General features: G+C 36.7%; 1 protein-coding gene across 5 annotated transcripts in view; it reads right to left on the bottom strand.

Annotated features, from left to right (window-relative positions):
- KIF3A (kinesin family member 3A) overlaps positions 1-13,144 on the bottom strand; it is a 49,253-nt gene that overhangs the window by 2,615 nt on the left and 33,494 nt on the right. For 2 of the 5 annotated variants that reach the window (XM_032156460.2, XM_032156463.2), the window contains 8 exons: positions 12,121-12,277; positions 11,539-11,719; positions 11,212-11,322; positions 10,747-10,872; positions 9,255-9,308; positions 8,827-8,895; positions 7,780-7,904; positions 1,218-5,274 (listed from right to left, as the gene is read on the bottom strand). In XM_032156460.2, coding sequence (XP_032012351.1) covers positions 5,226-5,274; positions 7,780-7,904; positions 8,827-8,895; positions 9,255-9,308; positions 10,747-10,872; positions 11,212-11,322; positions 11,539-11,719; positions 12,121-12,277 — 872 coding nt within the window. In that variant the 3' untranslated portion in view covers positions 1,218-5,225. Of the gene's footprint in view, positions 1-1,217; positions 5,275-7,779; positions 7,905-8,826; positions 8,896-9,254; positions 9,309-10,746; positions 10,873-11,211; positions 11,323-11,538; positions 11,720-12,120; positions 12,278-13,144 lie in introns of those variants that run through there. The other 3 variants (XM_058440516.1, XM_058440518.1, XM_058440517.1) reach the window with 2 other exon arrangements.

Raw genomic sequence — 13,144 nt, 5'->3', positions numbered from 1 at the left:
AAACACCGTCTCTACTAAAAATACAAAGTTAGCCAAGCATGATGGTGCATGCCTGTAATCCCAGCTACTCTGAAGATTGAGGCAGGAGAATCACTTGAACCTGGGGGGCAGAGGTTGCAGTGAGCTGAGATCGTGCCATTGCACTCCATCCTGGCCAACAAGAGCGAAACTCCATCTCAAAAAAAAAAAGTATTTTTGGTGAAAAATACAGTTTATCAATGAGAAGAGGCACATTTAAAAACGTTTCTCCAGCTGGGCACAGTAGTTCAAAGTGTAATCCCAGCACTTTGGGAGGCTGAGGCGGGTGGATCACCTGAAGTCAGGAGTTCGGGATCACCTGAAGTCAGGAGTTCGAGATCAGCCTGAACAACATGGTGAAATCCCGTCTCTACTAAAAATGCAAAATTAGTCGGGCGTGGTGGTGCATGCCTGTAATCCCAGCTACTCAGGAGGCCGAGGCAGGAGAATTGCTTGAATCCAGGAGGTGGAGGTACAAGTGAGCTAAGACTGTGCCATTGCACTCCAGCCTGGGCAACAAGAGCAAAACTCTGTCTCAAAAACTAAACTAAACTAAACTAAACTAAAATAAAATTTAAAAAAAAAGTTACTCCAAAGAATCAAACTAAATGTCCATCAATGACAGATTGGATGAAGAAAATGTGATACATACACACCATGGAATATTATGCAGCCATAAAAAAGAATGAGATCATGTCTTTTGTGGGAACATGGATAGAGCTAGAGGCTATTATCCTTAGCAAACTAACACAGGAACAGAAAACCAAATACTGCATGTTGTCACTTTTAAGTGGGAGCTAAATGATAAGATCTTATGAACATGAAGAAGGAAACAACAGACACTGGGGTCTACTTGAGGGGAGAGGATGAGAGGAGGGAGAAGCGCAGAAAAGGGCTTAATACCTGGGTGATGAAATAATCTGTACAACAAAACCCCATGACATGTGTTTACCTATGTAACGAGCCTTCACATGTACCGCCAAACCTAAAAGTTTAAAGAAGTAAATAACATCTCTCCCAGATTTGCTTCATGATTTCTGCTTAAAAGACCCACCACATTAAGCGTTCCTGGGTGTGAAACTACACAGGCCTCTCTTAACCACAAATGGAGATGCCAAGCACGAAGAACCTGCTCATGAATATCAGGGTGGAGTAAGCACAACGATAGTTGAGAAAAGCAGCACACCACTACTACAGACATTAGGCAAAAGACTTTTATTCTTATTTAACCATGCTGCTTGTATACATACAATATCAATATATACAACCTGAACAAATAGAATTTATACATAAAATACAATGAAAGCATGGCTTTTGAAACTGATGCAACAAACTGTACAATTTGTAATTTTGGCCAGCATACAGTATTATAGTAATGCTACTGAAGTTATTCATTAAATTAGTCAGACTACAGTATAAGTTCAAAGGCACTAGAAACATCTATGTTTTCTTCTAGTATTTTTAAGAACAAAAAATAATTAAAAACAAAACAAATGTATACATTAGGAAATTGGGCAGACATCGGTGTACTTAAACGTAAACGCTACCCATTCCTTAATTCACAGCCCTGTAGGAAAGAAGACTTTCCTTAAGAGTTAAGGGGAAGGATATTAAAAACAGACTAAAAGGAAACAAACAAAACAAAAAACAACCAAAAACCATAATCATAGTTTTAAAAGCATGTTACAGAGGAAGTAGCACCACCCCCTCCCCCAATACAACCTTACATTTTTGCTGCAAAAAGAAAAAAAAAACGACTCCCTTTCTCCAGAAAGGAAATGAAATGGCTTGTCAAATGGATTCTATTCATAGGGCAAACATGGAGATGTGACCCTCCCCTTGATTACTCATCTCATGCTTTGTAAGAATCTAAACACAAATAGGAAACACTATGATAATTTTAACATCCTATTAGTATATGTAATCGTAAGGATTATTAAAGAAGATACTATAAACCAATAATTCTACCAATGCTCCTTTTAATAAATAAATATCACTTTTTAAATTAAAGGGAAAAGTGAATACCCATTCAATAACCTATTTATATATATGTGCCACTCATTTTAAATCTGCATATTTAAAAAAATGAGCAAGTGTGTTCATCTATATCGTCTCACGAAATTAACACTGACCTTACAACATAATTCATTTGTGGACAAAGACACAGTAAATGTGAGGAAACTACAGAATTGCTATGACTGGAGCTAAACGAATAGCTCTGAAGTCAGTGTCCCATATTTGCATACAGATATTCAGACCAGGCTTGAGGCCAGGCGTGGTGGTTCACACCTGTAATCCCAGCACTTTGGGAGGCTGAGGCGGGCGGATCACAAAGTCAGGTGAGACCAGCCTGGCCAGCATGGTGAAACCCGGTCTCTACTAAAAAAAATACAAAAATTAGCTGGGTGTGGTGGTACACACCTGTAATCCCAGCTACTCAAGAGTCTGAGGCAGGAAAATCCCCTGAACCCAGGAGGCAGAGGTTGCAGTGAGCCGAGATTGCGCCACTGCACTCTAGGCTGGGCGACAGAGTGAGACTCCGACTCAAAAAAAAAAAAAAAAAAAAATAGATATTCAGGCCAGGCTTAAATATCAAATTTTCTTATTTCTGAGATGGATATTTAATGTCCATCTGGTAAAATCAGTTTTAACATAATGCTTTTTTTAAAAAACTGCTATAGTACGCAGGGTGTGGTGGCTCAGGCCTATAATCATGCCTATAATCCCAGCACTTCAGGAGCCTGAGGCGGGTGGATCACTTAAGCTCTAGGAGTTCGAGACCGGCCCGGAAAACATGGCAAAACTCCCCCATCTCTACAAAAAAATACAAAAATTAGCCGAGCATGATGGCATACAGCTGTGTTCCAGCAACTCAGGAGGCTGAAGAGACAGAGGTTGCAGTGAGCCGAGATCGTCCCACTGCACTCCAGCCTAGGTAATAGAGCCAGACTCTGTCTCCAAACAAAAAACAAACACCCCTGCTATAGTAGCCTGCTTTTAGAACTTCTCAATTGACTTTTGATAGATCGGCTTTTTATTTTGACATTTTATAGATTTATTTTTATTATCATGGTAGGGTGGGATAGAAAAAATATCTAACATACTGGCTTAAATTTCCATGTTTTAAAGCTTGATTGAAAAGTTACTCCTTTCCTATTAACTGAATTGTTAAAGGTTACAAACATGAACTTTTAAAAAGAAGCATTTTTTTTCAACTGGTAAAATTAAGATTTCTTTAGAGTAATTACTAACAGAGTTAAATGTGTATCATCAAAAACATTTTATAATTACCAAAATATTCTGATCACACAGAGCTTTTACAAGACACCTATTTACCTCAACTCTTCACAGTATCTAAACAATGCCCCACAGAGTTAAGTAATAAATTCCTAGCTATCTTACATACCACAAATAAATGCAGCCAGTGAAACGCAATTCTAATCACCTAGAAAATGTTCACCACACACAGGACATTCAGTATTCCAATTACAGAATGGACTTTAAATTTATGGATACATTTTTATCGCCACCTCACCAGTACTCCACCTTCACTCACCCCTACTCTATACACAGCTGTGTCCTTTAAACTAGGATTTAACAAAACTTATTAAAATAATATTAATTTAATAAATACTAACTTATAAAGTCTCAAAATATTTTCAACCAATGTGTTTCAGAGCCGATTACTTAATTTTGAAAACCGCAAAACATATATTAAGTGGTTTAGCGGTAGCATAACTTTATTTTTATTTTGTTTTTATTTTTTGAGGTGGAGTCTCACCCTGTCACCCAGGCTGGAGTGCAGTGATGCCATCTCGGCTCACTGCAACCTCCGCCTCCCAGGTTCAAGCGATTCTCCTGCCTCAGCCTCCCAAGTAGCTGGGATTACAGGCGTGCGCCACCACACCCAGCTAATTATTGTATTTGTACTAGAGACAGGGTTTCACCATGTTAGCCAGGCTGGTCTCGAACTCCTGACCTCAAGTGATCCACCTGTCTTGGCCTCCCAAAGTGCTGGGATTACAGGCGTGAGCCACCATGCCCAGCCAGGAGTAGCATAACTTTAAAAAATAAAAATAAAAATTTAATAAGCAGCTAACAACAGAAAAAAATAATTATCTCTATTACAACTTACTTTACTATGAAATCAACATAGTTTTTATTTGTAGAAGAATATGGTCTAACTGGATTACTCAATAGAAGAAATTCAGAAAATAATATTTTATTTTTAAAATAGAAAAACAAAATAAAAAGTGTTTTAAAGGCAAAGTATTTAAAAGATATTTTTCTTGCTTAGCTGTATTTTCTGGAAAATGGAGACCCTTCTTAACTGGGAGACATAAAGTAATTCCCACCAAAATTTAGAACTCAAAGAAAAGCATCCATAAGTTACACTTCAGAGTGAGTTTTTAAAAATACACATGCAGGCAAAGATAACTGAGCAGTATTTAGCTTCTTAATTTTCCGCAACAGTAGATCCTTTATATTTACGTACAATTCAATGTTTCAAGAGAACATGAAACCAGAACTTAAGGTGTATTTGATTTGAACTCAAACTGGCAAAAAAAAAGTTAGGAAAGGTTCAGATGAAACATTTTCAACTTGTTAAAAAACATGTATACTCGCAAAGATTGTTAAATTATAAAATTTTCTACAGAACATTCATAAGATCAGTCATCTCATACTTAAAATGCAACAAATGTTAGACAATTAGAATGTGTTTAAACAGGCTGGGTGGGTGTTAGGATGGAATCATTCCTTAGATGTACAGTCCAAACATTCATATATAACAGCACAACATAGGACAATCTGATCTGCTTCTTTCTATGTGCAAAACAGGACACAGTTTTTTTTTCTAATTTGAAATTCTAGTTACCTAAATATACAGTAGTTGGATAAATAGCTAATCGATTTACACGTACATCTAAACTATAACTCTCTATAGTATGAACTGCTCCCCCAACTTCCCTGAACAGTACAAGAGTAGTAGTACAACAATTTGAACAATCACCAGTTGTACAATTTTAATGTTATATTAATATATGTAGACTAAAAGTTCTTAAGCAAATTATTATTTCCAGTCTTATTCATTGATCTACAGCTTCCATTAATTGAAATTATAGAGAAGTCTTCACTGTTTTAATTAAAGATTTTGTCCAGGCATGCGAATATCACTAATTTTTATTGTGACTTTAAGTCTGTAACATTTACTGCAGTAAAGAGTCAATTACAGTTTCAGGCTTTGCAGAACGCTTTCTGTTTGGAGAAGAAAAAAAGCAAGCATGAATGCTTTCCTAAAAGACTGAAATGCAAACATTTAACCTTATATAGAAACTATGGGGTGGCCTGTATAGTCTGGAAACAAGCCAAAATTTGACACGTTTGACCATGGTAAGTGTTCAATTAATGTTTGCCTTTTCAGGCTACGGGAAGCTGACTTAGAGTAAATGCAAGAGGATGGCAGCCCACCCCATTATGCCAGATAGTGAGGGATAGGACAGGGATAATTTCCAAGACTGGACGAGGTCACGTGGCCAGGCCAAGTGAGCTGCATGCTTGCCAGATTTGAACTCCCTGATTATCTCTTCTGAGGTACTCGAAAGGTGCAAGTGGATTCAGAGGAAATCAGAAACAAATCATCTCAGGCAACACCTCACAGATGCATATGTAGGGACTTATGGAAATGCTACATTAATGTATTATATTTATTGCAATTTTGCCTAGCCCATCTAACTATGTGTTTCTAACGAAGAACATCACACTGAACATATCATATAATGTAATATAACATCAATAAACCATTTAATGCATGCATTTGTCCATGTTTATGGCTATCATTTTCTTAGGGTTTCCATAACCATGGAATTGTATTCAGCTGGTTATAGCAGGCCAATTCCAGTATACAGAGATGGTGAGTTTGGCTCATATAATGTTGGGCCACATGATTTTTTTAATGTTAAACTAAAAAAATGACGTATCTTAAAATGGATGCTCTGGGAAATGTATTCAAATATCTTATCATATTGTTTATTCATTTGCTTTAGGGTCCATATAGTTAAAAAAAAAAAAAAGTAACTAAAATTGAGAGATCTCAAGTAAATAATGCGAATTTCTGGCTTTTCCTTAGAAAAGAGAAGATCCAGGCCAGGCACGGTGGCTCACGCCTGTAATGTTAACACCCTGGGAGGCTGAGGTGGGCAGATCACCTGAAGTCAGGGGTTTGAGACCAGCCTGGCCAACATGGCAAAACCCCATCTCTAGTAAAAATACTAAAATTAACTGGGCTTGGTGGCAGGTGCCAGTAATCCCAGCTACTTGGGGCACTCCAGCCTGGGCAACAGAGTGAGACTCCATCTCAAAAAAAAAGAAAAGAAAAGAGAAGATCCAGAAACAATGAGCCCTCTATTTCCATAGATAACTAGGAAGAGAACAGCAGCCACTCACTTTAGACAGGACTGCTCACCACTGCCAATTTTTCTCCTACGCTGGGGACAAATGTCTTACCATGTGTCATCACACTTGCATTGTCATTTTACTAAAAATGGAAAAAAAAGATACATCTAAAGGGACGCGTGTTTCTTAGAACTGATTTCCTTCACTATAATATGCTTGGCATGTGTTGGTATAGGAAAGTTTTTAACCCCTCACCTAAATGCTAAAGAATGTAAAAATTTGTACATTTTTAATATTCAACTGTTTGCCCAACCCTGAGTTCAACCATCCCAAATTTATAAGTGTTAAGTCATGTCTATGAGATGATGTAACACAAAAATATCAAAACCATACAACTTCATCCCACATGTAACTTGAAAGTCCATGCACTCAAAGTAGGGAAAAAAGCAGCTTATTATTTTCTACATTTCAGGAGCCCCAGAGTCTTAAAATCAGCTTAAATAAACTGAACAGTCCTTGATGTAGGAAAGGGAAAGGAAAAAAAATAAGCTCCAGCCCAGGACTCCCATATCCCGATATCCCTGAGCTTATGTGATGATACATGCAGACTACCCAAAAGTCAAAACCAGTGCCCAAAGGAGAGGAGGAAATGTCCAAGGAAGTTCTCCTTAGCTGGTGACTGAGGAAATCAAGGTTCTTGGGGCACCTGACAGAAAAACTAACCAGCTGAATACAATACTTTGGGAGACCAAACAGGCAAATTAATTCGCATTTCATAAGAAGAATTAGTCTAAGAATTAAAGAATTAAACCCATTAAACATTTGGAAATAACAGAGTGAATTAAAAATAAATTCTATTACTCAGGAGCCTAAGAAGTTGGAAGACCTTAATTCTTCGGCCAGATTTTATTTACTCAAATTCTAATACACAAGGAATTTGATTTTTTTTTTTTGAGACCAAGTCTTGCTCTGTCACCCAGGCTGAAGTTCAGTGGCATGATCTCGGCTAACTGCAACCTCTGGCTCCTAGGTTCAAGCGATTCTCATGCCTCAGCCTCCCCAGTAGCTGGGATTACAGGCATCCGCCACCATGCCTGGCTAATTTTTGTATTTTTAGTAGAGACAGCGTTTCACTATGTTAGCCAGGCTGGTCTCAAACTCCTGACCTCAAATGATCCACCTGCCTTGGCCTCCCAAAATACTGGGATTACAGGCGTGAGCCACTGTGCCTGGCCAGGAATTTGATTTTTAATAAATCAGCCAAAATATGTATCATGTTTTAACTAAATAAATTTTAACTTCCTATACATGTATCTAATTAGAATACCTCAATGCCTTCATTTTATCAGATTCAAGGACAGTCCTTACCTTCTCCCTGTCTTTGGCCTTGCTTTCCCCTTTGAAGTTCGTGGTCTTTCTAGTTTCATCAAAGACTGACGCAGACTCTCCTCAGTATAGGCAAGATACACATGAGAAAGGTCCACCTCAAAGGGCTAAGTAAAAGAAAAAAACACAAAGCACTCTTAAGGAAAAGAGTTAAGCCAGATTTGGGGGAAGATTTAAAATACTGAATAAACTCCTCGATCAAACCCGCAGAAGCTAAAACCAAAGAAATGTCTAATGACATTATCTTCTAATCCCAGTATCTAAAATGTACTCACCAAAGGTTGGTGAGTAAGAAGCCCTGACACACTATAAATTTCCTTGGACATAAAGAAAAACTGTTGCTGTTTTTCTTAAAGCTGCCCCCTCTTCTTCTTCTTCTTTTTTTTTTTTTTTTTTGAGATGGAGCCTCCCTCTGTCGCCCAGGCTGGAGTGCACTGGCGCGATCTTGGCTCATTGCAAGCTCTGCCTCCCAGGTTCACGCCATTCTCCTGCCTCAGCCTCCCGAGTAGCTGGGACTACAGGTGCCCGCCACCACGCCTGGCTAATTTTTTTTGTATTTTTTTTAGCAGAGACGGGGTTTCAGCGTGTTAGCCAGGATGGTCTCGATCTCCTGACCTCGTGATCCACCCACCTCGGCCTCCCAAAGTGCTGGGATTACAGGTGTGAGCCACCACGCCCGGCCTGCTCCCTCTTCTTCTTGACCTAGGACTAGAATTAGCTTTGAAGAGAAAGAAAGACACATTCTAGTCTCTACCCATAATCCTACGACCCAGAGTGGCAGTGAAAAGAAGACTCCAAAGAGTGACTCCATGCCCCTCCTGCAGTGGGAATAAGCCTGACATCAAGACTGATGGTAAGCAGAACTGTCCTCATCACCCCATCCTAGAGCCTTTATTCCCAAAAGATCAGCCCATTTTTCAGGAGAGCTGATTAACAGATATCAGGTTGATAATACAATTTAATGACTCATATTCCTATAAAGAAACAACTGTAGTTTTGTGTTTTGTTTTTTTTTTAAAGTACTCTTACATCTTTCTCCTTTTTATCAGGTACTGGGGTTTGCTTCCTCATGTTATTTCCTGTATAGGCAACACATTTCTCAAAAAGAGAAAAGGGAGAGAGAGAGAAATGTCTTAATTAGTCATCAATACTGTGAGTTAGGCAAATAACTGAGAAATCCTAATATTACACTAGTAAAACATGATTTGAATGCTAGAGCAGAAAGGGCCCCAGAGGTCACTTAGTCCCACCTAGCCCCTAACTCTGACCATTTCCACCCAGACCATGATCTGTATGTTACAATTAATTACATGGAATTAGAAAAATATTTTATCTGCCCTACTGGACTCTCATCTGATTCATCTACTGGACCACGTTCCCCATTGTAGCCAACACAATTTCTAGACCATAGGAAGTACTCTTTAAGTATTACAAGAAAGAATGAAGGTAATACTCACTAGCTGCCATTCTCCTATGTCTTCATTCCAATGGACATAGTTTTCAATCATTTCCTTTTAAAAACGTGAAAGATAGCCTATTTTTAATATTTAATAACATCTAAAATATTGAAGTCATAAAACTAAAATCTTAATAACATTGAGTAATAAAAGTCTCAAAACATTATATACTGATATAACCTTTTCATAAATTCTAAAATATATATTTCCTAGGAATGCACGTAGATGCAATACAACTAAATGAAAATGAAAAAACAACAGAATGAGAAACTCGGGAATCAAGATAATGATTACCTTGGGTTGGAAGAGGCAAAGGAATGAAATAAGGGAAGGGGAAACTGGTTAGAAGTAGTTATTATCAGGGTCCTAGATATTGTTTTGGGTGATGAGTTCATTACAAAATAACTAAATAAAAGCAGGCCATCCAAGGACCAAAAAGGAGAATGTACCATGAACCCAGGATTAATTCCACGTACCTGAGATCCAAAAAAAAAAAAAAAAAAAAAAAGACTAAGACTTATTTTCAGACAAATTTCTTAAAACTGTATTGAGAATCAACACAGATTTTTAAAAAATTGGTCAGGCATGGTGGTTCATGCCTGTAATCCCAGCATTTTGGGAGGCCAAAACGGGCAGATCAACCTGAGCTCAGGAATTCAAGACCAGCCTGGCCAACGTGGCTAAACTCCATCTCTACTAAATATACAAAAATTAGCTGGGTGTGGTGGTGCACGCCTGTAATCCCAGCTACTCGGGAGGCAGAGGCATGAGAATCACTTGAACCCAGGAGATGAAGGTTGCAGGGAGCCGAGATTGCACCACTGCACTCCAGCCTGGGCAACAGAGTGACTCTGTCTCCCTGATAAAAAAAAAAAAAAATCATAACATTAAAGTTTACCAAAATGCACTGCAAAGACAAATTTTGGATTAAAAAAAATAGAGGCCGAGATTTTAAAATTATACTAGTACTAAGAATTAGCATCCATCTGGAGATGAATGATGGTACAGGTTGCACAACAATGTGAATATCCTAAACGCCACTGAACTGCACACTTAAAATAGCTAAGATGGTAAATTTCATGTTATCTATATTTTACCACACACACACACACACACACACACACACACACACACACAAAGAATCAGCACCCACAGCAGGGAGAAAAAGGCAGCACAGGGGTTCCATTTATTCTACTTGTACAATAATGGGCGCTGAATGAAGGAATGGGATCTACACCTTGATTCTGATTGCATATACATGAATCTGAGTTCGTCTAAAAGGCTAAAAAATTCTCATTGAGATCCTCAGATACTCAAACAGAGATTATGTATTAAGAAAAGTTAACAACTAAAGTGAAATGTGATGGCATTTGTTCAAAAAATTGTACATTCAATAAATGAAGTATTAAGTATTTACCATCAGTTAAATTAGAAATCTTTGTTCCTTAATCCCAGTCAAGTGACTATCTCGGTCAGAGAACTTCCTTTTTACCTGATAATCCCGAGGTATAAAGTTATCAATAATAAGCATCTGAAGTCGAAGCTCCCGGCTAAGTTGCCGAATGTTCTCCAGTAGGCCTTCAATTTCCCTCTGATGTTCTTGTTGGAGATCAGCCATCTACCAGAAAATCCATAAAAATATTATGAACATACAAGACTTTAACTACAAAACAGCCCCATCTCACATAGGATGCTTGTCTAAGAGACCTTGTGAGAGCTTACCTAGTTCTTTTATAAAAATGATAAACAGCGTGACACTATCAGCATCTATTCTACACTATTTGTTAAGGTTGAAAAGAAACAATTTAGCCTAATAGATAAAATTAAAAATTGCACATATATTTTATTTCTTTTAAATTATAAGCTCACATTATGATTATTTATAAATTCTTAATCAAAGAACTCCTTTTTTAAAAATCCAGAACTGCATTAGTAGGTAATTTCTAAGAGAACCAACCTCTGACTTTGCAGCCATCAGCATAGTCCAAACTTTCTTTAACTTCTTGGTCTTTCCCTGTGCTTCCTCTTGCAAACTGGTATATTTTTCTTCAATATCCAAGCGTTCTTGCTATGACAAAAATTAGTAAACTTCAGAATAATTTTCTTTGTAAAATTAAACATCTAATTCTTTAACAAATGACATAAATGTTTAGCAACTCTGATCTTCAAAGCAATCCATAAATATGCTTTAAAATTTCAATACGATTATAGATATTTAGCTTTCCACTAGAAAAGTTAAATCTCTCTGGCAAAATACCAAACTAAAAACAGAAAGTCACATTACCTCTTTTTCCTCAAGTTCTCTGCGAAGTTGCTCTGCTCTTTTCCTCCTTTCTTCCAGTTCCATGTTAGATTCTTCAAGAAGTTTCTCTTGTTCCTCAGCTTTGGCCAACAAATCAACCCCACCAACAATTACCTTCTTTTCCAGGGCAGATAATTTTTCCAGCAAAGACTGATGCTCTTGTCTGTTGATTAGAATGAGGATACTCTATATTCACTGATGATCTATTATTCTACTAATATCATTTCCCAAAATTTAACCAAAATTTGGATATACAATTTCAAAATAGAAATATAATTATGTAACATCTCTACCAAATTATACCACTGTGTAGTATCTATTTCTAATTTAATTTATAACTCATTCTAATTCATTGATGTGTTTTCCTATCACACGGAAATAAAATAATCAAAACAGATCTAGTTTTTAGAAATACATTATATACAATGGACCCTTCTATCCAAAAATAGCTACACTGGAGACAAAAATCAAGCTTTTAATTACTATTCAATTTTCCTATTTTATATATCCTATGAGAAAACACAAATTTAAATCATGAATTCATCTCAATTCAATAATACTCACTGGGCTTTAAGAAGATCTTTTTCCCGTTTCTCTAATTCAGCTCTAGCTTTGTTTCTTTCTTCTTCTTCCATGTCGAGCTTTGTTTCAAGTGCTTTTCTCTCCTCATCAATTTTTGCTTGCATTTCAATCATCTTGTCTGGGGAGACTTTCTTTTTTCCTATTTGAATCATTTAATTGCAACAATCACTAAAATGAGTCAATGTTCAGACTTATATAAATTACCTCCTTCAATATAGAAATGCCTACACTCCTCAATAATACAAAACCAATTATCAATATTTTAAGGAAACAAACCAATAATATCATGCATTTCCATTTATTATGCTCCTAGAACTTTATAACTCATTGCTAAATTCAACCTGTTGTCCAATTGTACAATGATAACTAAGAACAAAAGTGAAAGAGAAGCAAAATAGATGAGCTAAATAATAGGAAAAGAAAGACTAACAGGAAAGCCAAATTAAAAAAAAATATGTCCCCAGATAACAAATATAGGTTAAAAAAAAAGCAACATGATTCTTCAGTTACTTTTTCCTGATAACCAAGTATAAAATCAAGAGACTCCTTAAAATGTTTTCCCCAAGTTCACATAAAACAAATAAAAGTCATATATAGGTATAAAATGCACAGATAAAAATATCAGGCAGAATTTACATCAAGTAGTTTTAATATATTTTTCAGAGTTTTTCTAAAATTTTTGTTTAATAACATTAAAGTATTTTATTTCACAGCATACTTTTAAAGGAAAAAATTCCATACTACGTAATTATGTAACAGTTACATACACAGTAATTAACCAAGCATTTCACAGTGGCTGAGCTGTCAAGATATATCATCGTACACTAAAGGAACAACTAAAATAGCTTGTTATTATGTCAAACTCAGGACCCGAAGGCTCCCTAAGTCAGAGTAAACATGTCAAGTGTCAAATATAAGTAGAAATACTACCAACTAATAAAGCTGGAATATGGCTTCCAATTGATTATTTTTGCTAATAATGTCTAATAAAGCATTTTACATACAT

Source organism: Hylobates moloch, unplaced genomic scaffold (assembly GCF_009828535.3).
Source record: "Hylobates moloch isolate HMO894 unplaced genomic scaffold, HMol_V3 SCAFFOLD_6, whole genome shotgun sequence".
In the NCBI taxonomy this organism is placed as follows: Eukaryota; Metazoa; Chordata; class Mammalia; order Primates; family Hylobatidae; genus Hylobates; species Hylobates moloch.
Note: the sequence above shows the minus strand (reverse complement) of the source record. Positions and strands in the feature narration are given on the sequence as shown.